General features: G+C 45.0%; 3 protein-coding genes across 5 annotated transcripts in view; all 3 read right to left on the minus strand.

Annotated features, from left to right (window-relative positions):
* Window positions 1-81: 81 nt before the first annotated feature.
* Window positions 82-5355, minus strand: LOC131881296 (nucleoporin Nup43-like). The gene is made up of 8 exons (XM_059228130.1): window positions 5200-5355; window positions 4684-5119; window positions 2926-3062; window positions 2682-2856; window positions 2521-2619; window positions 2307-2456; window positions 2132-2237; window positions 82-1523 (listed from the first exon to the last, which is right to left on the minus strand). Exons 2-8 carry the CDS (start codon window positions 5023-5025, stop codon window positions 1330-1332), a joined length of 1203 nt encoding a protein of 400 aa, XP_059084113.1. The 5' UTR covers window positions 5026-5119; window positions 5200-5355; the 3' UTR covers window positions 82-1329.
* A 4118-nt stretch (window positions 5356-9473) lies between these two features.
* Window positions 9474-18100, minus strand: LOC131881288 (serine/threonine-protein kinase Warts-like). 3 transcript variants are annotated; one of them, XM_059228115.1, is made up of 8 exons: window positions 17569-18100; window positions 15878-16400; window positions 13147-13582; window positions 11225-13071; window positions 11056-11153; window positions 10794-10975; window positions 10411-10715; window positions 9474-10333 (listed from the first exon to the last, which is right to left on the minus strand). In XM_059228115.1, the coding sequence occupies exons 2-8, from the start codon at window positions 16265-16267 to the stop codon at window positions 9842-9844; spliced, it is 3750 nt and encodes a 1249-aa protein (XP_059084098.1). In that variant the 5' UTR covers window positions 16268-16400; window positions 17569-18100; the 3' UTR covers window positions 9474-9841. The 3 variants fall into 3 exon arrangements, with proteins under 3 accessions (XP_059084098.1, XP_059084099.1, XP_059084100.1); XM_059228116.1 differs by lacking the exon at window positions 17569-18100 and having other exon boundaries at window positions 15878-16814; XM_059228117.1 differs by lacking the exons at window positions 15878-16400; window positions 17569-18100 and adding an exon at window positions 13648-13984.
* A 1276-nt stretch (window positions 18101-19376) lies between these two features.
* LOC131880764 (uncharacterized) overlaps window positions 19377-24200 on the minus strand; it is a gene marked incomplete in the record, with an annotated part of 22385 nt that continues 17561 nt past the window's right edge. Inside the window, 5 exon segments of the mRNA XM_059227462.1 lie at window positions 19377-20005; window positions 20088-20758; window positions 21037-21456; window positions 21532-21895; window positions 21957-22102. Coding sequence (XP_059083445.1) covers window positions 19597-20005; window positions 20088-20758; window positions 21037-21456; window positions 21532-21895; window positions 21957-22102 — 2010 coding nt within the window.

Genomic DNA, 24200 nt, shown 5'->3' on the forward strand with positions numbered 1-24200 from the left:
GAGCATGGTTACCTTTCTTGAATGACTGAGGGAAAGCTAGTGCATACTGTATATGAAATAAGTCTGGCGAAAAATGCTCACTAGTTTTCACGCTTTCTTTATTGTCCTGAAGTAGAGCAAGCAAAACCTCAAATTAGATCAGAATTGTCGTTTGTTAAACGGCATTTCACTTAGCTAGGAACAGGAGACAATGGCATTGGAGTGGAAATGAAACATAAAGAAAATCCCGACTAAGATCAAAATTCCCCCAACGACCGAACTCACGACTAATACAGTTTTCTTTTTAGATTTCAAGCCTTGCTGATCTGATTGATTTGATACGAAGGAGCCATTCTTGGTATTGGAAGAGAGGTGGTGCGGCAAATTCTTGAAACTGTGGACAGCCTCACGAAGCTTAAAGGCCTCACTGTCTGTGGACAGATCGATTAATTGCCTGTCATTCAGTTGCGATTCAATGCCAAATTTTTCAATGTAGGCCAAATAGCAAGCCCCACCTAGATCTTTGCTTTCTGACACGACTGTCACGGGTTCTTTATCTTGGATCAAGGGATTCAAAAAGGAGCTGAATTCCGAGAAGAGCTCACAGAAGTTACTGCCATGAAGCTCCACCACTTGAAGAGAATGCTGAGTGTCCCACGATGAAGGAACCGGTGCTCTCGCATGAGCTCGCACAAGAATGATATGATGGGTGGATAATTTTGGAAGATCATCTAGACAACTCAGAGAGGATGCATCCACCAAGAACACGTTGTTAGACAACTTCTTGAGGAAGCCCAGACGCTCACCTCTTTGAAGTGCTTGCTTTTGAACATGTTGTCGAGATCGACGCTTCAGATTGTGTTCAAGGGTCTTGACGATTTGACGGGACTGCTCGATGTCCTCGTCCTTCGATTGGGGAAGAGGCGGCGGTTTACTTTGGGGCATAGGTGGCCTCATGGCTTTAAATGACACCGAATTCTTGATCCGGTGCAAGACGATATACTGTTTGAACTCTTTATTCTTTACACGACGATGTGAGATTCTCCTCACACCTGACAAGACAGTGGAAGATGTATGCACACGATAAAGGTGGAAAAAAGCCGGCGGCTCTTGGACTCATGCCAGAATTTGGACTTTTGGAAGGAGCAAATGGGCAGTCGGGTTCGAGTGAATCCGCAAGTTTTGGCGAAAGCCTCGATATTTGTGCAAGCTCGTAGATTGGACAACATGAATATGGAATTAAAAAGGGGCAGCTCAGGGCCAGGAAAAGTGTCCCCGAGTATCGACTTAAAAGGGAAAGAGTTTGTTTGGCATACGAAACTCGCGGACATTTTTGCCTGGTTCAACAAATCACATGATCACATTAGACATGACGTAAATGGCCTCACTATCACCGCCGACGACAACGTATGGACCGGAAGCGTCTAAAGAGTTGATGGGCAAATGCTGGGATTGCATTAGTGCCTCTGTGTTCACTCGGTGTTTTAATGCATCATTGTTAAACCATAAGCATTTGTTGTCCATTCCAGGATTGTTTGCGGTCCCTGAAAAGGTCATAATTCAGGGAATATATTGAGTTTTCGTTTACGACTCGAAAAAAAGAAGCTTATTAGTCCTATTCGGCCCACAGTTTTGTTCAATTCATAGTTCAAAACATAACGAAGATTAAAAACAAGTCAGGTTTGGCATTGTCATTACTGGCTTAATTTCGCTAATGGCCTGGATGGCATGATGCGTTTACAAAGTTTCAGATATGTTCTGGCTATTGATTTTCTTTGGGAGCTTTGGTATGTCTTGCCATGTTATGGATCTGTGAAAGGCTACAAAATTATTTTGTTGAGGATAGCTTGCGATGATTAAAGTCATTAATACTATCTACTTCGATCATAATTTAGCTCCCCAACTGTCTCCCATATTCGATGCATTATTGAGTGCTTGCTCGTTCTAATTCCAGGTGTATGCGGGGAAATGGTCAATAATTCCTCTTCGAAGTAATTTTAGCATTCTCTCTTAGTGCCAATACGTTGGTGGTTTCAGTTTCTTATGAACCTAAATATCTGCATCTTCCTTCATTTTGCATTTAGTTCGGTTTTTACATTTCCAACTAAAGACAGACAATATTTGAACCATTTTTCGTGTTGATTGAACGTACCTTGTGTTAGCACAGGTCGGGATGCCGCAGTTCCATTCCAATGCCAGACTTCTCCATTCTGAGAGCAACTTAAAACGTGCTCGGGTTGTTGCGGATGGAAGATGACCTTCAAAACAAGCACGAGATTAGATTAAACTGCCTGAAGGATCATGGTAGAACGTGAAAATTAGAGCACCTCCGAGATGGATGAATTTTCGTGGCCTTTTAAAATGGTAATAGGGTGAGGTTGGCCCCTGAGATCCCAAAAAGCAATGGAGCCGTTTTCCATGCCACTGCATACGATATGCGGCTGCGAAGCGTGTTGAGCTATACTGTTGATCCGGATCTATCAAAAGTATAGGTCTTTCACTAATATTTCATTTTACAAACTTTGTTCAAGTTTGACTTACTGGTTCACCAAAAACATAAGTGGTGCCCACAGCGGATTTGATATCCGGAGCTCTTGTATCAACCAACCTCATTTGACCTCGAACATTGGAAACCAGGAGCTATCAGAGGTAAAGTGTACCATAATTCTTCATCCAGGTTGAGCTAACGAAATAGATCTTACCGAATTTTGTTTGATGAACAAGATGTCGGTTAATGAGCTACTATCGACACCGTCCAATTTGCCCACCGGCGTACTGGATTTCACATCTAAAACCGCAACTGATCCGTTTTGACCGCCGGTGGCAATCAACCCTTCAAAGACAGCTAGACCCATACATCCATAAGGTGAACCAAACCTAGGAAAGAGTTCGAATTGATTAAGAGCAAACTTTGGAAAAAAATGAACTTCACAATATTGGCTTCACCTTTGGCCGTGAACGGTCGACCAATGCCGGGCACTTTCCAAAGCCACTCGACCTGATCCGGCGTTTGATGCTTTAGCTTGGACTACTTGAACTTGGCCTTGTGAAGTAGCAGCCGCCAGGGTGTCGTCCGAAAGGAACTGAAGGACGATATTCAACACGACAGGATTATGAAAACAATCCAATCACAAAACGAATAAGTGTTAACTAAGGCAGCTTTCTTTTGACCGGTCTTTGCACGAGATGGAAAATTTATCAAGCATACATTGAGAATAAGTAAGTTACAGGGTGTTTAAGCAAAAATATCCGTTTTAGTGCTTCTGATCTATATTTTCTTTATCGGGGTAACGGTCAGTCATGAGGCTATGACATTTGGACAAAGCACGAAGGGTTATTAATCGCAGTTTTATTATAGGATGATATAGGAGAGAATCAAGTATACGGAGTAGACCTCGAAAAAAAAAAGTTACTTCTTTTTTTTTTTTTTGACATCAGCTCTCTGAAACGAGCCATCATAACAGGAAATGAAATAAAAGGACTTGCCTTAAATTGGGGCGAAATAAGTTTCTTATTTTATTCTACAATTCAAAAAGTGGCTCAGAATTCCTCTGACCAATTTGAGGGTAAACCCGTTCACCATAGATCTTTAAGAAGTTCAGGTTCCAAAACATTTAAGTGCCATGATGGTCATCCACTACTTTTTGCAGACATTCCCAAAGCAAAAAAAGGAGTTTAATTTAATCAATTCAATTCGTTGGTAGACCAAATATTGTTTAGAGTTTAAGTGGCCACAACTAGTCGTAATCCTTCATTTTGATAAGCCGTGCGATTATATTCTTAGCAGCAGTGAGTAAAGCCAATAGACACCCAAACCAAAAACAGCAAAAAAATTTCTGGCTTAGGATTCATTCGTCTGATCATGCTACACAGAAGTAAAAAACAAACAAACAAGGAACAAGTTAAGAAGGAAGCAGTTGAGGACCCAAAGGACAAAAAGAGGGCAAAAAAGTCCTAAAATGTGAAAAGGAGTGAGAAAAGGGGTCGGAAAATAATCGAAAAAGTGAAAAAATGGCAAAAAAGTGAAAAATTGGAAATTTGGCTCAATTTTCTTTCGCCCCAAAAAGGATATTTCAGGTTTTAAATATTTTTTCGAGGTCAAATAATAAGCATTGCTCTTTAAATTTCAAATTTAACAAATATTTTCAAAATCTGAGCTCTTTGGTGCATTTTTCACTCCTTTTCGTCAAAGCAACAAAGCAAAAGTCTTTTTCAACCGGCTTTGTGCAGTTGAGGTCGACAATGTTGGCCTCCGACTTTTTTCGGATTTTGTATTGAAAATATTTGTTTATTCCAAAATTATGGGACTAGTCTTACCTATACTGGATTCTTCCTTATAGAAAAACCTCCACCGTCCCTGACTAATAATGCCCTTATCAAATTACCCGGAGGACAGCTTTGTGCGGCGAGTCCACATTTCTATGACAGATTATTTCATTCAACTCACTATACCCTCTCTTCCTCGGAACCCATGGGTCTCAAGCCAGGATTGGGCCAATCTCGCTCATTTAACCCGTTTTTTAAGGTTATCCTAACAAAGGCTTGAAACTAGTCGAATAATCGCGTGGCCCCACTCTGGCCCTTAGGGCGGTACTCTTCTACTAACACACGGGCTTTGACTTGCGCTGCTTGCTCCTTCGCACATTACTCGTGGTTAGCCAAGACCCGCCTGATTGACATGAACTCATTGGCATCGGTTCTAACCTGAATCCCTTGCACATCCCCGCAAACATCCAATTGAGCCGCCAACTGGAGGCTGTGGTGGGCAGATTGAGGCGGGTGGGCTGAACGAGACCGGGGAGGATCCTCCGAATCGTCCATGGCCGACGGTTGTGATCCTCGGAAATCCCACCATTGCAATTGATTGCGATCGTCATCCCATGAGCCCGACACAAAGTGCTTGGCCGAAGGCCCTCGATCGGGATCCCCGTGGGCCAACTGGGCCCATGGGTGGGTCACGGGCTGCCAACGCACCACATTGATCTTGCGAGACACGTACTGCCCGCACGACGTGAGTCCACCCGCGCGAGACGAGTCCATCATCATCGTCGTCGTCGTCGTCGTTATCAAGTTGGACGGTCAGTTTGGTCTGCCGGGTAAGGCGATGGATGGATGGAAGGTCTTGGGTCCTTTTCTGTTTCTAAGAGAGGGAGGAGGCGGAGAAAGAGATAATAAATGGTAATGAGGGTGGAGCGTAGAGGGCGGGGCGTCCCTGAGTACCTGACCAATCTGACGGCGTGTGGGAATTGTGGCGGGGATTTGAATTGGGGTTTTAGACAACATTCGGTCTCTACAGGGTGTCACCGGTGTCACGCATCAGCTGGCTTTCTGCAACCTCTCATATAGGGCTTGTCAAGTGAAGGCTTTCATGAACAACTGATGATATTCTATCCATGCACAATCCATTGACCATTTGCTTAATTGCTCCGCCGTATGACTATATCGTGTAATGATGAGATCGAATCCTGCTGCAGCTAGGTTTCTCGACTTTTTTTCCAGACTTTTCATCAAAATGGTAAGACATTAGCATGAAAATGTGTAAGATCCTTACCACCGAGCTGCTGCAGGCTTGCGCCGCGGCTTAGGCGCCCCCAGGCCCTTGCAACTGAAAGGTTAGGTTAGGTTAGGTTAGGTTTGATAAGGTTAGGTTAAGTTTAAAAAGTAGCACCGCCAACTAATCGGTGGAGAATAACGTTTGCTGCATTAAACCCAAGCCACGTTGCAGCGTCACTGTTTGTGTAAAAGTTGATTGAATTTGCCCTGATATAAAATTTCTTGCGTAAGTTTGGCCACACCATTTTCCCCTCAAGTGTCTGTGTGTACAAACCAATGCAGGAACACTAAAGAGAGGAAACGACACGGCTTTCCTCTGACCGCCAAGTTAGGCCATTGTGTCAAGTTAACCATGGAAACGTCCTGGATTTCTCGCTCTCCAAGCTAGGCCATTGAACTAACCCATATGCGTAAGGTAGCCTGTGTCATCAAGAAAAATAAGTTTGACTCAGTCCAATCAAAGGATCTGGTGTGCAGTTGAATAAATGATCACTTAAAGAGAAAGATTTGTGTGGTATATTTTTAGGTTTGGGCTCAAAATGCTCATTCATGGGTATAAGTAATATTAGTTGCTAGACAGCTTCTTGATTTTTTGTTCGGCTGGTGAAGTTTGAGGACGACTGCCCCGTTTTCTATTCTCCTGAAGATTGTCATTGATATTGGAGGCAAAGTTTTTCCCAGTGAAATGAAATGTCATCTCAGCAATGCTCTTGACAAACGACAAAAAAGAATTTTCCTTGGCACAAAATTGGTTCAGAATTTTGTGCATCCGAGTTGAGGCATAAAGTCTTCTTTCAATACACAGCGCAAAAACCGTCAATGGATCCGTACAATCCATAAGAACCTTCTTAACCATTTCAGTGTTGAAGATTTCATTGCGTAACTTGATTACAAAAAGGGTGGTTAGGAATACCAATTCTGAAGGGCAGATTAGTCCACCTTGATTTGATAATTGCAAGAATGACTTAACTGAGCGATCCTTCAACACCTTATCTTCAATTTCAAATTCATATTGATCCCCTTTGCTGTCTATTAAAAGTTCTTTGCAATGATCACATTTGTTTAGTCTCTGCAAACTTCGCGCTATGTATCCAGAGCAATGATAGACAACACTTTAGATTTCAGTTAGCGATGAGAGATCATGAGTGGCATCACAATCGGGTTCATCCAAAAGTGACATAAGCTTGGTACATTGTCTATTGGCTTCTTCCATAGTAGATTTGTTGTGATCAGAACACAGTTTCCTAAAGTCTTGTACACTCAACTTGTCAAAACGGATGGGAGAGCAGATTCTCAATTTCTTCTTGCTTTCCAAGAACTGTTTTAAAGATACGAAGAAATTGGCACCAGATAATTGCCAATATATGTCAAATCGCCGTTCAATTGGATCCCTGTTTATCTTTCCCAAGAGGATGAAATCCAAGTCCGTTGTGTTGAAAATGTAATTGGAGAGTTCTATTAGGCCTCTGACGGTGCAGGGTAATGTGAAAAAAGTTTCTGATGACAAATTCTTCTTTGTTTTCATTTTCATCCAATCTTCAATCCACTGCAAGAAATCACGGAGAAATTCAAGTTGGCTTTGATCATCCCTGTACACTGTTTTTTGCTTCCATCATGCTTTTGGCTCTCAAAATGGGAGCTTTTCACATTAATACAGTTGAAGAAGCGACAAACAATTTTAACAAAAGCTGATGACATGGCCCATTCCAATTGTCCCTTGGCCAGAGAGAAGTGTTTCAAAGCTGCCTCAGTCAATTCATGGAAGAATTTGACAGCCAAGTTGACATTGGTTCGTTCAATTGCTAATGGGAAAAGAACTTTATGGCTTAGCTTTGGTGCATAACAATTTGGAGCCCCAAGTTCACTTTTGTATAGTTCACAGATATGGGACGTCTTCGGGTTAACACATGGGTCTTGAAAAGCTGGGCACTTGAATTCTCCCTTGTTCAGGAGGTTTGTATAAAGTCCTTTAATGATGTGAATTGTATCAAAGAAGGGAAATATTTTGTCATTTGGTGCTTCAGCAAATGGATTCTTAACAAAGCTTGAATTCTTGCCACAGTTTAACCCATCAGTGAAAAACTTTCTATTTGATGAATGCCCGTCAGAAATTGATGCAACGATGCAAAATCCAATGGCTGTCACTGGCTCAACAACTTTCCACCACCACTGGCCGATGATCTTGTGGTTGATTTTTGACAGAGGAACCATACACACAATGTCTCAATAAAATGAAGCAAATCCAGTCAACATAAAGCACAGAACAGTCTTAGATGTGCCTTGTTCTTCATCATAGCCATAGAAATGGCCGTTTGAATATTTACAGCATCTAGAACTGTAAACTTTGTCAAATATGATGCTGACAATTTTCTCACATTCATTCAAGGATGAAAGTCTGCTCTTCAAGTATTTGACAGTTGATGGCGAGATTCCAGTCTCAACCGAAAGGTTCTTTCCAAATTGCTGGAGGTGTCTGCAAAAGAGGATTTGCAATTGGTTCACTTGGAATAAAGCCACTTTGTCAGCTTTGCTTAACCTTACCTTACTGAAGGAAGGCACGCACATTGGTTGATGGTAGACAAAAGCTTGTACAGGGCAGGGCTGTTATTTTGCCATGATAAGGCAGCAGCAAGCAGGGTTGGCGAGTATTGTTTTGATTTGGACTTTTCAACAAAAGTTTGAGTTGTTCAGTCGAAAAATTGAAACTACCCTGAGATACGACAAGATAATCTTGAGTTTCCACGAACTTGCAAATATCCTCAACTCTATGCTCCACGCTCAAAAGCTTACTTTTTTTGGTTGCAGCATAGCCTGCTAAGAAAGCCAGGATATTTCGGACATCATCAATGTAATGGATTTTTCCCTCTGCAGAGATATGATTGACATCATTTCTGGAAACCTTGGCTTCATGACAGAACAATGCAAACAAAAGGTCTGGTTGAATTTGAAAGCTAGATTTGATTCAAGGTCCATTATTATGATCAAATACCGCGGAGATGAAGACAAGATAATCTTTGTGGGTAAGAAGGCTGAACTTAGCAGGGCATATTTTTTGCTGAAATTTGAGTGACTAGAAAATTGAAGTCTTGAACCTTTCTTTGCTCTAGATAGCCTTCAACCAGCTCATCGTGGCGTTCTTGTTCCTTTCGAAACCTCTGAGTCATGGAAACTTTAGTATATCTTGAACTTGGTAAATTTGCACGCATGGAAGACTGGACGGTTTGTAAATATGGATGGTACTGCGGTTGGTTTTAATCAGCGATTCTTCAATGCCAATGAGTTATTGACTGCCTTCCTCTCTGTTTGAAAATCGTCATCTTTGAAATGTTTTGAGCATACTTTAGAATGAGCACTTGGAGCCTAGTTCTGTCTTGACACCCCACGAATCCACTCGAGCCGGGCAGCCTCAAACTTTGGAACGAGTGAAAACTAACTAAGGGACCTTCAGGAGACTCGGGGCCTTTGGCGTCATTCATCAAAGGTAGGGATGATGATGATTCAATCAGAGAGGATGAGCATCCAACCATCTTAGAACTATAACTGCTGTGGCAACCATAGGCACAACACTTGTTCACCATGATGCCAATTGATCAATTCATTCACCTGGAGACGCGATTGAATGAACCTCGTGGTCTAGTTCTTCGCGTGAGCTGCATCCACTAATTTAGTTTATGATTTTCGGCCTAACTTGGAGGGAAAGGTTGGGTGATAGCAAAAATCTGGCGTTTCCTTGCTATAGTGTCCCTGACCAATGTAAGTAGTTCATTTGGAGGTCGCGTGGGCCAACTATCTGGCTGACCAGTAGCACCCCAATCCATCGAAACATGCACGAATTATATCAGAGGGTAGAAAAGAACCAGAAATGGCGTCGGTCACAAAGCTTCAAGTCGAGTCCTATGGTTAATCAGTTCTCACTGATCACCGTATCATCTGAATTCGCATTTTTGAGCTTGGCACAGAGGAGCGATGATTTATTCATAGTTCGGAAACATTTGAACGAAGAGTATTAGTGACATTTGGATTACACCAAATTCAATATTGTTTGTTGGGAGAGGGGGTAGGTTGTATTACTAATAACATTAGTAGGAGTAATTCTAGACGTATTAAAGTAATAATAGTAGTTGTTGAAATGTGGGTAGCGGTGTTGATAGTTGTTGTAGTTGTTGTTGTGGCAGGCGGCAAAAGATAATGATAGAGAGAGGAACTAAGGAAAAGGGTCGAGAGGAAAACAGGAGGAGGAGGAGGAGGAGTATCACATTAGGAGTATCACAAATGCGGCACCTAAACACGACGTATCAGGCCTTCGGATTCAAACATAAATGGGATCAGGAGGCAGGATTCCGGAAGTGGAGCCACCAGAACTGGCCGTAGCAGTGCTGTTACTGCTGCCATTACCACCGGACTCTTCTAGTGGCAAAGGATGGCCTCCGTCATCGAAGAAACGACGGAATGTGAATTCATAGAAGCCATGGTAGTCTTTCTTGGATTTGCCGTTCCGGTGTGGGTCATCGCCGTCATTGCTTTCGTCTTCTGAACGAGACGAACCATCTTCATCAATGGGATCAAAATTGGAAGTGTCGAGCTCGTGAAGGATGTCCGGTTTATAGGGAGCCTTTTGATTGCGGAGCGGTCGTGAGAAGTCAATCCCATGAAAGAATGGATGATGCTTGATATCGGCACTCCCTCCCTCACGTCCCAATCGGCGATCGGCATTCACGCACAATCCTTTGATGAGATCTTCAGCCTCCTTAGTGATTCGAGGGACTCGAGGGATGTTCAGAGTCTGTTCCCATTTGATGACCTACGAATTCGAACAAACCCAAGTTAGAAACCTAATGATAACCAAGCTGCAGAGAAGCTGCAGTTCAATAGCAATACCTTGTATTGTGTTTCTGCGGGCGAATCAGCATGGAAAGGGGGCGATCCAATTATCATCTCGTATAGAATAACACCAACGGACCACCAATCGCACAACTGAGTGTAGCCGTGACGAAGAAGTACTTCAGGTGCGATGTAATTGGGGGTCCCTACCAACGAATGAGCCATGCAACGCTGCAGTTGCTGTCGTTTCCGACGCTCTAGCGGTTTCATTCCACTGGATGAGATGGCAGAGCAAGAGCATTTGCCGAGCTCGAGGTCGAGGGTGCCTGGATCCATGGAATCTTGTCTACAATGGCTCACACCTAGAATAATACATTATAAGATGACGGGATCGTTTAGAAAAACAGACTACTTAAGTGAAAGTATGCCTTCTAACTTACTTCCATTCTTGCCGTAATACTTTGAATTATGAGTCCAACGAAAGCCGGTGCACAGACCAAAATCGGTGAGTTTGATGTGACCTCCAGCGTCGATGAGGATATTATCCGGTTTGATATCTCGATGGATGAATCCCATGGAATGCACACTTTCCACGGCGCAAGTTAGTTCTGCTATGTAAAACCTAAACATGGACAAATAAGACAGATGTTAGAAGTGTCGTCCCCAATTTCATACTCCTCATAGATTGATGATATTAAGTACCTGGCTAGATCCTCGGAGAAGGTTCCCCACTTGATGAGCAACGACATCAGATCGCCACCAGGGATATATTCCATGACGAAATATAGATTATCTTGATCCTTTCAGATAAAAGAAAAAATGAAATAACTCGAGGAAAGCTCAACCGTCCAATCATGAAAAAGAAACTCACTTGAAACGAATAGTACAACTTGACTATCCAATCATTGTCAGCCTCGGCTAGAATGTCCTTCTCAGCAATAACGTGAGCCACCTGATTCTTCTCTACTACGTGACTTTTTTTCAAGGTCTTCATAGCGTATAAGCCACCCGATTTACTTCCAACCGAGTTGATGGCGCGGACCAGGGAGACTTCGCCAAAAGCACCTACGCCAATTTTCTTGATCTTCTTGAAATGCTTGCGATTCAGTTTGGCTCGTTTCATGCGCAAGTAGTTGGTTTCTTTCTTTTGAAGCACGAGTCGCATCTGTTCACTCATAACGGGATCTTTCACATTAAAATGCACTAGCTCGTGTTCGAGTCTTCGTTGGCGCTGCCGCCTCTGCTCGAATTCCTTGATGACATTTTCTATCCTTTGTTCCATGAAGAATTTGTAGGCTTGAGGTGGACAATTTCGAACGAGAGACTCGCGTCGAGACACCTCTTTTTCCGGGGACAGCTTCTTTCGCTCAGGTTTGGGCGAGGTGTGATGTGTTGTTTTCGGTTCTGACCCGAGTCCGGAATCACTTGTGGTGGTGGCTTCGGAAGACATAAAAGACAATGGCGAGGCGGCAGACACGGTCACGCTATCGGAATTAGGAGATTCTGAACGAGATGTCGAAATCATGGTTGATTCCGAGGGTGAATATTTCCTTTGTAAGGGAGGCTTCCCAGTAGGCTCATTGCGACCACCTCGAGGGAGGCCTCCTGACGAGGAATTAAGCATCACTTTCGCAGCCGTGCTAATGACGGGCAAATATTTGCCACTCACTAAACCACTTTCTTCATTTTTTTGCGCGTTGAGAGCCGAGACCGCAGTACTCGGGTATGGCGGTGGTGGTGGTAACTGTGGTTGAGAAAGATCAGTCGGGGTTGTTCGACTTGATGTCGGTGAAGGAGGGAGAGCCACCTTGGGTCCATGATGCTTCTGTTGGATCGAAAACTCGTAGGACGGTGGGGGTACGGCTTTACTGCCATTGGAACTGCCAACACTTGAGGACAACACCGAGGTTGACGAGCCATTGCCTCCCTCAAAGGGAGTGCCCACACAAGCACTAGAAGGGGCCAGGCCACCCTTTGAATTCGATCCTGATGATTGGACCAGCATTGGACTAGATGGAGCAAAGGCCGAGGACGCATTCGCTTCGTTTTGGGCCATTTGTTGGGCAAGCGGGGTGGCAGTTTGTAAGACTGGCTTCTGAACTTGAGTGCTCTTGACCGACTGCATAATGATGGGAGAATGGGTCTTGGTTTGTCGAGCCGACCAGGCTTGCATCGAGGATGATGTCCTAGACGATGAGGACAACATAGAGGAAGCTGGAGATGGTGCCGGACTAGTGGGGGCGATGGACACCCCCGTGCCACCCGTTGCAAGGTAGGGATGGTAGGTGGGTAACAGATTGGGCCCGGGAGAACGCCGATACTCGGACGAGGGAAGGCGGTAATCCGAGGACGTGGAAGACAAAGTCGGAGATTGCCGCATGGCCAATGACTGAGTATACGACGGCGGTGGATTGGCCCCAGTGTGCCCCTGGGCGGCTGTTCCCATAGGATAAGGTGGGGGAGGCTCGCCCGAACTACCCTCCATCGGAAATATGCTCATGGATTGAATGTTTTGCAACGTTTGTTGAAGTTGCTGTTGGATCTCTCTTGAGTTTTGCACCCGCAAGGGATGGTGATGTGAATTCGAGTTGACCACAACGGGTGATGTGCCGCGATTCAGAGCCATCGAAGAAGGCACAGGTGAGGGACCAGCTGATCCAGCCACTCCTCTTCCAGGCACTGGAGACATTCGCCGCAACATGGAATTCGTGACACTTGCTGGAAGCAAATCAAAACCAGTGCTGGTAAATATGCTACTCGTTCCGTCAACATTGGATCAAAAAGAGGTCTTACCTTTGGAGGACGATGGAGGAGGAGTTGACCCCCTCGGAGGCGTTGGAGGTGGTACTTGAGACTTCCTTGGTGGAGGGGGTGGCGGTGGTCCATTGTCATTACCTGACTGAGGCGTGAGAATTGGGACTCGGGGTGGCGGTGGAGGTTCACCTTGGGAGTGATGGTGGTGCTGTTGTTGTTGTTGTAGTGGTTGCAATTGCTGTGGAGGCTGTTGCTGTGGTGTTGTTGGTGATTGGTGAAGGTGGTGATGATGAGATCGCGGCGGAAGGGCGGGAGGAGGACCATTCGGGTCGCTCGATCTGGCTCCGTCATGATTGACCTTTACATTGCCTCCGTTATGGGAGGGAAATTGAAGGGAGGCATGTTGTCGGATCAAAAGCTCCGTAGCCGCATCTAATTGTCCCCCACTCTGAGCGATGAGACGTCGGGCCAGTTCCTGAAACGAATCAGTGCTTTAGGTAACATTTTCTCCAAAAGCGAACCCAGATCCAAAACTCGTACCTCAGTTGCAATGAAATGGGTATTGATGTAAGGGTGCAATTCCTGCTCATGATTTCGCCTTCTCACTTCATCGTCACCTTGCACCACGTAAAGTGCTTTGTGTCTACGAAAACTTTTGCGCAACTTATCTAACATAATTCACTTGTTTCTATCGTATGCCATGAGGTCTTTTTTTAAAATAAAAAGTAACAATCTTGATCTCCGTTAGTTTGAACGTGTTTGATTAAGGCGACGCTTTAACGGTTAGACGAGGGTGAAACGTATGCTGACTGCTTTCCTCCCCGTTTGTTTGCACTCATCAAAAGCGAAGGGGAACAGGCACTCCACGGATCCAGTCCTTGAGTGCTTCAAGGCAGGGTAAATGGAAGGAAGATTTGAGGTACCAGTACTGACTACAGATGGCTGATGGCTACCGCCTAGAGAAGCGCACGGATTGGGTGAGCCCTTGGGAAACCAACGTTGAGAAGAGTACGAAGTAACAAGGAAGAACAGGGGGAGGGCGACATTCGGCGATGAAAAGAAAGAGAGAGAGAGAGGGAGAGAGAGATCGCTTGGTTTACGACAAAGGAGCAGCTGCGTGCGCCATTGACGATATTATTAGTTGAGCAGAAACATCTGTTCTCAATGAGTCCGGGTGGTTGAGACGGGCATTTAAAGGCAATCTCAGGCTTTAAGGCTTGCTCAGTTTGAAAGCCACCGTTAAGCTTTTGTTTTTTTCTCTTACTTTTATTTGAGAGCAAGGTTTCCAACAACGTATTGTTTAGCTCTTTACCATTTGATTTTAAGCAAGGGCAGTTTGCCAACTCTCACTTTCAAATTGCAAGATTTGCCATTTTTCATACATGGAATAAGAATTTGGAAAAGGCATTAGCAAACTGGGTTGTAACACATTTGATAATATGAAAAATGTCAAAATGCTTCATAGCTATAAATCAATTCATCATTTAAAGGGAAAAGCTACACGGTATCCACCTAACAACACATAGGATTGACTTACTTTTTCCTGTTGATTTTCTTTTGCGCCTAAAATTGGAAAACACCCTAGCTCCATTACTTACGAGCATTTGAGCAATTGCGAGAGAAAAAAATACATTTTCTATCATTTTTACGTTGGGAGAAATAGAAGTATATGTTGGTTACATCCAAAGAAGCACGTTCAAATTTAAGATCAAATACGCTGGATGATCATTCTAATAGTTATGTTCACAAACTTACGATATATGCGAAAGGAATTTCTGGAGAAGCCAGCCAATCTTGCCTTCAAAGAAAAAATTGCAGTCGTCGAAATGCTCTGAATTATCAATCATCTTATCAGGCGGTTTCCTAACAAATTCCTCATGTCTCTTGCCATTCAAGCCGAACGGCCAGTAAAAACTCAAAATCTGGGATGCATTCCTGAGTTCCACACACCACACCAGAAAGCAAAGAAGGAAGGACGGAAGGAAGGAAGCAAGGCAAGGCAAAGCAAGGCAAGGCAAGGCAAGGCAAGCAAGCAAGCAGAGCATTCAAGCACCCCACCATCGCTATACACTGGGCACTGGGCATGATGGACCTTCTTCCGACGTTTACTGTATTACTGCTACATATTCATCCTCTAATTCATCCCTACCTCGCTCCTCTATACATCCATCAAAGAGAGTCACTCTCCATCCCGTGTGCATTTCTGCGTGTGGAGGCCTAGGAGCAAAACAACGGATTGCTGCTGAATAGTGCTGTGCAAAATGAGCCCACACATACACTTATGTGTTGGTAACTGCGTAGCAGTTCTAGTCTTCATTGCCATCACTCGTTACCTCTGAGGTGCCCAGCCTGAGGTGTTCTCCTGTCCTCATCTCTTTCCATGCCTTACGCCAGCCCCCTCTCCCTCGCTGGAGGACCGACGGACGAGTTTCCCACATTTCATTTCTCACAAGAAGAACTTTGGAGGAACAGGAGGACGAGGGGCAAGAGAAAGACGTGCGTGAGGGCTGCACTTGGACTAACAGAGAAGAAGGGGAAGTACAAGACGAGATTGCAAGCTGCATTCCTAACATTCCAATCAATAGTCAAAGCTCTGACTACAACTACTACTTTTGGCGCGCCAGGAAGTACGTACTCCGGCTACATACCGTTTCTGAGTACCAAATCCTGTTGAGTGGGTGCTACAAAGGTGCCAATCACCTCTTGGAAATGTTGCATTCCAATAATAATCGACTGAATGATCTCTCTCGTGTCGATGGGTTATTCTTACCTCATCTAGACCCGAGGACAACAGGTATTGGAGATTCAAGTTGAGCGCTTGCTCGTCTTGTAGGAGTTGATGCTGTTGTTGGAAAGGACGGAGAGAATTTCGGATCTGGGCCATGGCCTTTTCATTATAACCAGACCTGGCTTTCTTGGGGGCACTGCCATTATTGCTACTGGTGCTGGCATTTGAGGCACTATTACTGCTAGGATTGGCACCGTTATTTCCACTGGCACTGATCACGCTCACATTATGCCCCCCCGGATTGGCACTATTAACACTATTGGGTGGGATATGGTTCGCATTGGAAGCACTGGATGAGGGCACAAACTGATTGTTGTTGCTCAGCAAGCCTTGAGGTAATCCATTGGAGGCCATGGCGGTGGGTTGGCCCATGGCTTAACCATGGATGGCTCTCATTGCGATGGCGTTCCGACTCCATCACCACAAACACAATGATAATCAGAAGGGCAGCACCACAGCGACAACTTCATGGCGTCCGAAAGGTTGGCAAAGGGCCGTTGCATACCTGAAGAAAGAAACGTCATGGAATTAAATATAAATTGACTTTTTGTCGTCTTCGTCTCAAAGTCGATTGGGGCAGGGAAAATCCCTGTTCACATTTTTCCCCTGATTCAATCTGCTTGATCGGTCTCATTCGTGGCCTCCTTCGTTCTCACTCGTATCCCACTATATGAAGGAACTTTGACAACACATTAGGGTATTCCCAGGCCCGAACGTCTCTGCTCCTCGTTCCTCTGGTCGTTTGTCGGCAGAGTGTTGACCATCATTCCCAATGCCGAGGGGATAGGTCGATTGAGTCGAGCCCGACTGGCAACGGAGACATCCTAACTGAGTGCGCTTATCCTAAGTAGGTGTATGTAATTCCTATGGTGCTGCGACTTTTGACTCCAACTGTTCTCGATCATGGACTCGGCAGCGCTGTCTCCGTCTCGGAGCGTCGAATTCCGCGACTTTCTTCATCTTTGGCCTCAATCAAAGTAACTTCTATACATTCACAGTGGCCTCCCATGGCCGCCTGGCAGTGAGCGACTACTTTCCATCATCATGATCATCGTAGGCCAAATTGGGTGCTCGTGCCAGCGTGACAGAGACCCCGCACCTGTCCCGAGGTAGAGGCACACCATTTCGATCATGCCCTTTGAATGGTCAATGAAAAAAATCTTGGTAAGTGGTCCAGTTCCATAAACATTTCCATTCGTTGCCCCGCAACTGATCTGGGGCTAGGGGCTGTGGCTCGATGGGATCGGATGGCGGAAATAGTCCGACAGGGCTCAGGCCATATGAATGAACAACATACCGGTCAATTATTTACTGCCGCTTATCTTATTTATGCGTAAAATGCATCCGCTTCAAAGGCACGTGATTGTGGCAATATCGCTCTGGACTCCCTGAAGATAGATTAAGACTCCCCGTCTTAATCTATGGTACTACTAACCAAGCATGGTTGGGCCATGTCCATCCATACCCGGCCCATCGCGAGTCTACGTGAGGGGGTGGGTGGGGTGGCGAGGAATTACGGAGCGGCAAATATGACACGAATCCCTGGTCACCGGTTTGAGACGGCAACTAACCAATGAGCCGTATCCCACTTTCCGCTGGAAAGGAGTGGCTTAACTTGGGCCCAACTTCATTACCGGGCTTAAATTCAGCGTCATCATGCTTCGACCACTTACCGGAGCTAGTGAATAACTTTCTGAATAGGCGGCGCTTTGGAGCAATGAGCCCGTGGGCGCTGGATCTGGATCCACGGAGGGGGTTGTCAGACAATCAGATCACTGGGGCACAATATACACTTCGTTTGTTGGGTTTTCCGTTCGGGAGGCCGGTCAGAACCCGATTCCGATTTCGATTTGGTCCGGTTTGGTCGGAGGAATGGTTCACTCTCGCCCGCCGCCTGGACCACGTCGAATGACACGGGTGAGATTGGTCGCGATCACGGGCTGAGGCTGTCGTCCAGGGGATTACGAATCACCACCAATCATCGCGCACCATGGCGGGGATCAAGGGCACTTCACACAACACTCACTAGTGCCTTCCACCAGAAGGTCGGGCCTGGGGCTGAGGCGTGTCACGGACTCGATAGAGCTGAAGCTGAGCCTACGAGCTGGGGGCTGGGGCTGGGGGTAGGGCTGGGGATGAGGGCCAAGAAGTCAGTCAGCCAGGCGATGAGCGAGGAAACGACGGACCAAGGCCCAATGGCTCAAGCCTGGCTAGCGATCTTGATCGGGCTGAGAAGTCCACGATTTTGGGCCTGGCCAAAGTCTCTTTTTCGGGATCTTGGCTCGAGCATGTGTGCATGCGTGCCTCTGTGCCCGCCTGTGTCCGTGTGTGCCTCCTGGTGGGTGAGGGTCTGCTCGAATGTCCGGCAGCCGCACGTCCGCCCCGTGCTGAGAATTGGGAGTCCTCTTCTCGCACGCTCTTTCACTCAGTCGTTCTCACTCGTTCTTCGTGGTCGTCGTGCTCGTCGTCTTCGTCGTCTTCGTCGTCTTCGTCGTCTTCGTCGTATGTATCTGTTGATCTCCGTAGCAGACGAGCAGGTGGCTGGCCCAGAGGTCGCCTGGATGAGAAGCTGACTGGCTGGCGAGCCGAGCGGCCAGTCTCACCTGCTTCCATGCCCTTTCCTCCCTGGTTCCTCCTGGTTGTGGTCGCCTCTTCGGCTAGTTGACTCACTCTCTTTTTTTTCTCTTTTTCTCTTTTTCACTCGGGCCATCCGCTGTCCACCCCAGGTACAAACAGTACGATTTGACCGTCCTGCTCGATCGCTGGTTATACAGGCTAGCCAGACCCATGCCCAGACTCAGGCTGATCGGGCTAGGGCAGATCTCACCTGTCGGCTGATTATTACAGGCACTGCACACCAGGCCTGTCAGGTAAAAGCCTGCCCCGACTGATCTTGGCCAATTCCCCCTGATCCCCGAACTGCACCTGATCATTTCAGCTTGGGTGGCTGATCGTCCAATGAGAAGGCTGGGCTGGCTGTCCTTAACGTGCCTGTGCACCTGAGCCGGGCCAGCAGTCCGAGGTGACCGACCGCCGTCGAAATAAGTCCTTCCATCCATCCAGCTATCAAACGCATGCGCGGGAGGTTGAAATGTTCCATTGAAGGATGTCCATGGCCTTCAACTTAAAAAGTGTCCTTCCTTAAACGTGTAAACTGAAGATGGGACTAATGGCGTCATGATTTGGCCTCTATTTGGAGGCATTTATCCTAACCTAACTCTTGACAATTCAAATGAATTACAATCTGTCATTTTTCATCAGACTAGATACATATCTTTCGTGCGCAAAACCCTGCAAAAAGTAGAAAATGGAAAGAGCTATCTCTATCAGGAACCAGTTTTTCTTGTCCTGAAAAGATTTTTCTAAAGACACCCCAAATGCTAAAAAGACTCAAAGGCACTCAAGCTGAAGGCTGGATTCGCCCCAGCTCTACTAGTAGGGTTCATGCAGAAAACGGCATAATCAAGAATTTTGACAATAATAAAAACATTATATATGTTTCAATTTAGTATAATACAGTAGTTAACAACTGTCAGATTGTCCAATGTAGCAAGGCTCCAATATCTCGGGGACAATCGTCTCTTTCACATACTAAGACACAATTTTGATTCCTCGATCCCGTTTAGCTCCAATTTGCAAATTTGATAAATTTGCTCTCTCAGAGATCCGTTTGTTTCATGAACCATTAATAAGGTCAACCATCACGATCGCTTCTGTCGCTTGAGGAGCGACTCTTTTTGAATGGGTTCGATCACGTGACCGGCCTTTGTGCTCACTCTGGGTTTGATCAGTCGCTTGAAAGCCACTCGAGGCACGAAAGTCTCGCCCACAGGAGCCCGGATACTGGCCTCAAAACTGGCCACTGACTTGAATGGAAAGGGAACCTGGTTAACCTGATGAGAGCGCAATGATTCGTTCTTGTGATCGTTTAAGATGAGATGGCCCTTATTTTCATCCCGACGTTTGGGCACGGGCGGCGCTTTAACGATGAAACGCTTCCTTTTCCGCTTGGAAATGCTCAACCCTTGTCCGCCCCAACTACCCCAGCCTGGCAAAGACAGGTCGATGTCCTTCGGTTTGGAGGCCAAAATAGCAGCCTTCTTTTCAGCGCTACGATAGGAGGAAACCAAGGCACAATTAGACTCGAAGAAATTAGAAACAAACAAAAAAAACTGAATTCAAAAACACTCACCTAAAATCGATATCAACTTGGTCATCGGCAAAAGCTTCAATGATATCAGCTTTTTGTTGCTCAGCCCCACCGTGCTCGATGTCTTCTTCGTGCTCACTATCGACCAAAACGGGCACCGACACATCGGTGGGAGCCACGAAACGATCCGGATCCAAAATGGGTAATGGCGCTTTATTTAGAGTAGATTTCTCTTGGGAATCCTTGGATGCCATGGGTAAGGCCCGACTATCCGCATCCTCATATGCGTCCTCAGGATCGGAGGATGGCTCTTCCTGATTGTCATCTATTTTTTTCGACTTCTGCTTACACCTGTCGCGAATCTTGTCATCGATGATGTGATCGGCCACGTTAAACAAATCGTCGATGTTAGCGGCCAAATGTAGCTGCTCTTGAGCTTTTTTCTTGAGAACGGCTTGCCGCGTCTCCTTGGGGGTTTTCTTGGCCTTTGTCGATGAGCGAGTGGTTTTTTGCTCGGCCATGATGGTTTCCTTGAGGACATTCTTATTCACCGCAAAAGAAGCTTCCTGATGCTTAGCCAACAGCAAGTCGTCTAGGTCGATCTCATCATCAGAATCGGAGGAGTTTTCCTTGGCCTCGTCTGCCTTTTCGTTATCCGCTTTGGCCATTAGATTTCGATGAAGATCCAATTGCTCTTGAAGATTGGCTTGACTCTGCAAATTCAAAGCGATGGGTAATTAGGGTAAGAACATGTAAATACTAACAAAATTATATGCCCGTCTCTACAAACCATAGGAGAAGAGTATTGAATATTTGGGGCAAAATGTCGACCTTGACAATATGAATTCATCGGTTAAGCCGATCGATCGATCAACACGCGCCCAACCAATCATTACTATCGCTTAAAGTTATTTCCAATCATTATCTTATTCCAGGATACCTTTAACAGGTCCCTCTGTCTTATTTCATGTTTGATTGTTATTTAACTTACTTCTTTGGAGTACTTGGCACGTTTGGCTTGCGTTTTCAAGTACTTGGATGAATTTCGATGCTTCAACGAGGCTCGCTCAGTGATGCGAGTCCGATCCATTTCCTCTAGTTTCTCTTGGGCTAATTCCGGATTGGTTTTCTGGAGCTCTTCCATTTCTCGGAGCTTCTCCTTCGCCTTTTGCTTGCGCACAACTTTCCGGTAGCTCCGACTTTTGATTTTGCGCTGCCGTTTCATTTTAGCCTCTTGATAGCTTTGCAAGGCCCGAAGTCGAGCCAATTCCTTGCGTTTTTCCAGGGCCTCTTGGTACGACAAGTTACTCAAAATTGATTCTTCGCGTTGACTCAGCTCGCTCCCGGCTTTCACCGTGGAGGCAGACCCATGCAAAAGGGCAGCCACTTCACGTTCCAGTGGAGTTTGGGCCTAGATTGAAAGTCATTGTCGGTCCGACCATGATTCATTAACATGAAAGTGTCCCTACTTTGGCCATCAACTCACCTTGAAATGGGTGGCAGCCTCATTTTGGGTTTCCAGTCGGTTGACGGATTCGGTTCGAATGGGAAAAGACAGGGTTTCAGCCGCTCGTCGAGAATGAACCAAGGCGTTCCACTGACCCAAATCGGCCTTGGCTCGTTGATAGAGCGCTTTTCTGGCCACCATTTTGGCGGCCGGATCGCTCAATGGTTGGCTCAGCTTCCATTCTTTGGCCTGGGCCTGAGCCTTGACCTTTTGAACCTCGCGTCCTTTTTCTGGGGCCACGGAGGCCAACATGGCCGCCAAAGACAGTTTTGAGCTTGGTCCCAACGTGGCCGAGGGCGTGGCTAAGTCATGTGAGCCTTCCACATCATCAGTGTGAAGGAACCTGGAATGAATTTGCGGTCAAAGAGAGCGAACCAAGGGTGTGATTGGATCTGATAGATTACCGAGGCGCCCCTTCCAATGCGGCAATATCCGTGATGAATCCATCGTAATCACCCCCAAGTTCACTCTGGTCGAGCGAAAGCGACTCTGAGGTCGACCTCGGCCCTTTCCTGGCACTTTTTTTGCCCATTTCAAGCACAGGTCGAGGTTACAGGGAAGTCTACGGTTAATTTCCGGAGAAGGGCAGAGCGGTGTAATCGAGACACGGACAACGTGTGTTTGTTGTTATTTATCTGTCTAACACATTTTTTTCGGTAATTGAAACCCGAGGTTTTGTTATTCATGAATGGGGCATTGCGCTTATACATGGCTTTTAGAGCACAGGATTTGAGTTTAACAAGGGCAGCTCTCTAAGGGATCAATTGTTGTAAGTTCTAGGCACAAAATTAGATGACTTGAACTCCAAAGTCCGTGAGCTAGTCATAATCCCACTGTAACTAGCGTTATGCATAAGATCCAAATTTTTGCGACTTGTATCTGAGCTTTTTCTAATTGGTCTGAATCCAAATTTTTCTGCGTTATCCAAATTTTCTTACTCATTTTTTTGTTTTTTCTGACCAGAGGTCAAATTAGTTTACTATAATCATTTCTGTGGTCAAACCTTACCCAAATGGATGTTTTTGAACAAATAAAGCATTGTTATATATGGGTATCCTGGTCATATTTGTTTTTATTTGATGAAAGTGTTGAAATGTACAAGTTTCTACAAGCAGAACCTTTTGATTCCTTGTACGTTTATGTGGTTTGCACATAAAAACTTGCATGTGAGCATTTGATACTTGAGCTAGATTTTTGGTTACGGTTGGTCGTCTTGTCTCCTCTCGTCTCACCTGTCTCACCTCGGTGGTCAAAAAACCTTTTTAAGTATTGAGAGAAATGCGCATATCCATCTTAACAGTCTTCTTCCTTGCAAAAATCATAAGAAGTAATTTTGACGTGATTGATTTATTGAATTCTGGCTCAAATTTTGCGCTCATATGGCTAATAGTTAACAAGATTTGCTTGAATATTTCCGTTGGAATTCAAAAGGCTTTTGAACCACTGTGGCAGTCGTCTCACTGGTGAGACGAGAGGGGTAAACTGATCATCAAAGAATCCAGCTTTGATCAATTTATGAAGTGGCAAGAAATGAAACCCTAACTCTAAGGCTGAAACTGGAAAATTGAAGTATACTGTAGATATCAGACTTCAATCATATTTTAAAGTCTTGTAGTACAGAGTCAAAGAGTGGCCAGCTCCAATCTAAGTATCAATCAAAAGTAATTTGAAACAAAGTAAATTGTATTGAAGATAAGGTTAAAAACTGTCATTGAAGTAGCAGTTGCATGATGATGTCAGCACAAATTTTGGGAGGTCACTGAGATACTTTTCAAGGCAGAACATGTACTAGAAAACCAAGATACAACATTTTTGTGCTTCTATATGTTCTTGACAACCTACTAAGCACTGTCATATCATATTGTTAAACTAGCAAAATATGTTCACATTTTAATAAGGCTATAAGAATTTGTGTTTTACAGATGAAACTTAACTTTTCATTTAAGTAGTAGTGGGGATCAAATTGTTAATTAGTTGGTTAGTGATTTCATGCAGTTTCTAACCACTACAGGTAATTTAATCAATTCAAAATCAAAGCAGGTCAGTACAGTGTATCAAAATTAATTTGAATTGGATTCAGCAAAAAAACTCAGATTTAAGTTGAATTCAGCAAAATAATCTCAGAATTGGATTAGGCAAAGCCCCTAAGTTTGCTTAGCCAACTAAGTTTGGATTCAGAGTCATTAAGTTTGGAAAAAACCCTCAGATTACAAAAAAATGGATGTTAAGCATAACTTTCTCCACATGAGCTAGTCAAAGCATCATTATGACGAGCTTATGGACATAGCAATTGAATTCATCTAATTTTGCCCCTAGAACTTGAATCCTTTAGAGAGTTGCCCAAGTTTATCTCAAATCCTGAACTCTGAAAGCTAATTATCAACCCAATATCCCATTCATGAATAGCAAAACTTTGGGTCCCAAAAACAGAAGAAAATGAGTTAGAATTTATCCGCCTCCGTTGCAGCAGACTAGAGAATAAGATCACTCAGTGGAACTGCTCGAGAGGGTACGTGAAATCTACTTCGTGGAAAATGTTGTAATAAATGTCAAGGTTTGCTCTTTTGAGCCCTCCAAAAAATCCAGGCCAGCCAAAGCAATGAAGTACTTGCTTCTCTTATGGGTTCTTTTAAACTTCCACTTGCCCC

This window comes from Tigriopus californicus, chromosome 5 (genome assembly GCF_007210705.1).
Source record: "Tigriopus californicus strain San Diego chromosome 5, Tcal_SD_v2.1, whole genome shotgun sequence".
NCBI classification, from domain to species: domain Eukaryota; kingdom Metazoa; phylum Arthropoda; class Copepoda; order Harpacticoida; family Harpacticidae; genus Tigriopus; species Tigriopus californicus.

What these genes read in the sequence shown, in the direction of transcription:
- LOC131881296 (XM_059228130.1), bottom strand. Translation starts at nt 5,025, where the DNA reads ATGATGATGGACTCGTCTCGCGCGGGTGGACTCACGTCGTGCGGGCAG. An exon ending in GGGATGTGCAAGGGATTCAG is followed by an intron (nt 3,063 to 4,683) that starts GTTAGAACCGAT and finishes ATCGTCCTTCAG; the next exon opens with TTCCTTTCGGACGACACCCT. An exon ending in TCGACCGTTCACGGCCAAAG is followed by an intron (nt 2,857 to 2,925) that starts GTGAAGCCAATA and finishes ACTCTTTCCTAG; the next exon opens with GTTTGGTTCACCTTATGGAT.
- LOC131881288 (XM_059228115.1), bottom strand. Translation starts at nt 16,267, where the DNA reads ATGGGCCAACCCACCGCCATGGCCTCCAATGGATTACCTCAAGGCTTG. An exon ending in TGTCCTCGGGTCTAGATGAG is followed by an intron (nt 13,583 to 15,877) that starts GTAAGAATAACC and finishes GATTCGTTTCAG; the next exon opens with GAACTGGCCCGACGTCTCAT. An exon ending in AGTTGTACTATTCGTTTCAA is followed by an intron (nt 11,154 to 11,224) that starts GTGAGTTTCTTT and finishes TTTATCTGAAAG; the next exon opens with GATCAAGATAATCTATATTT.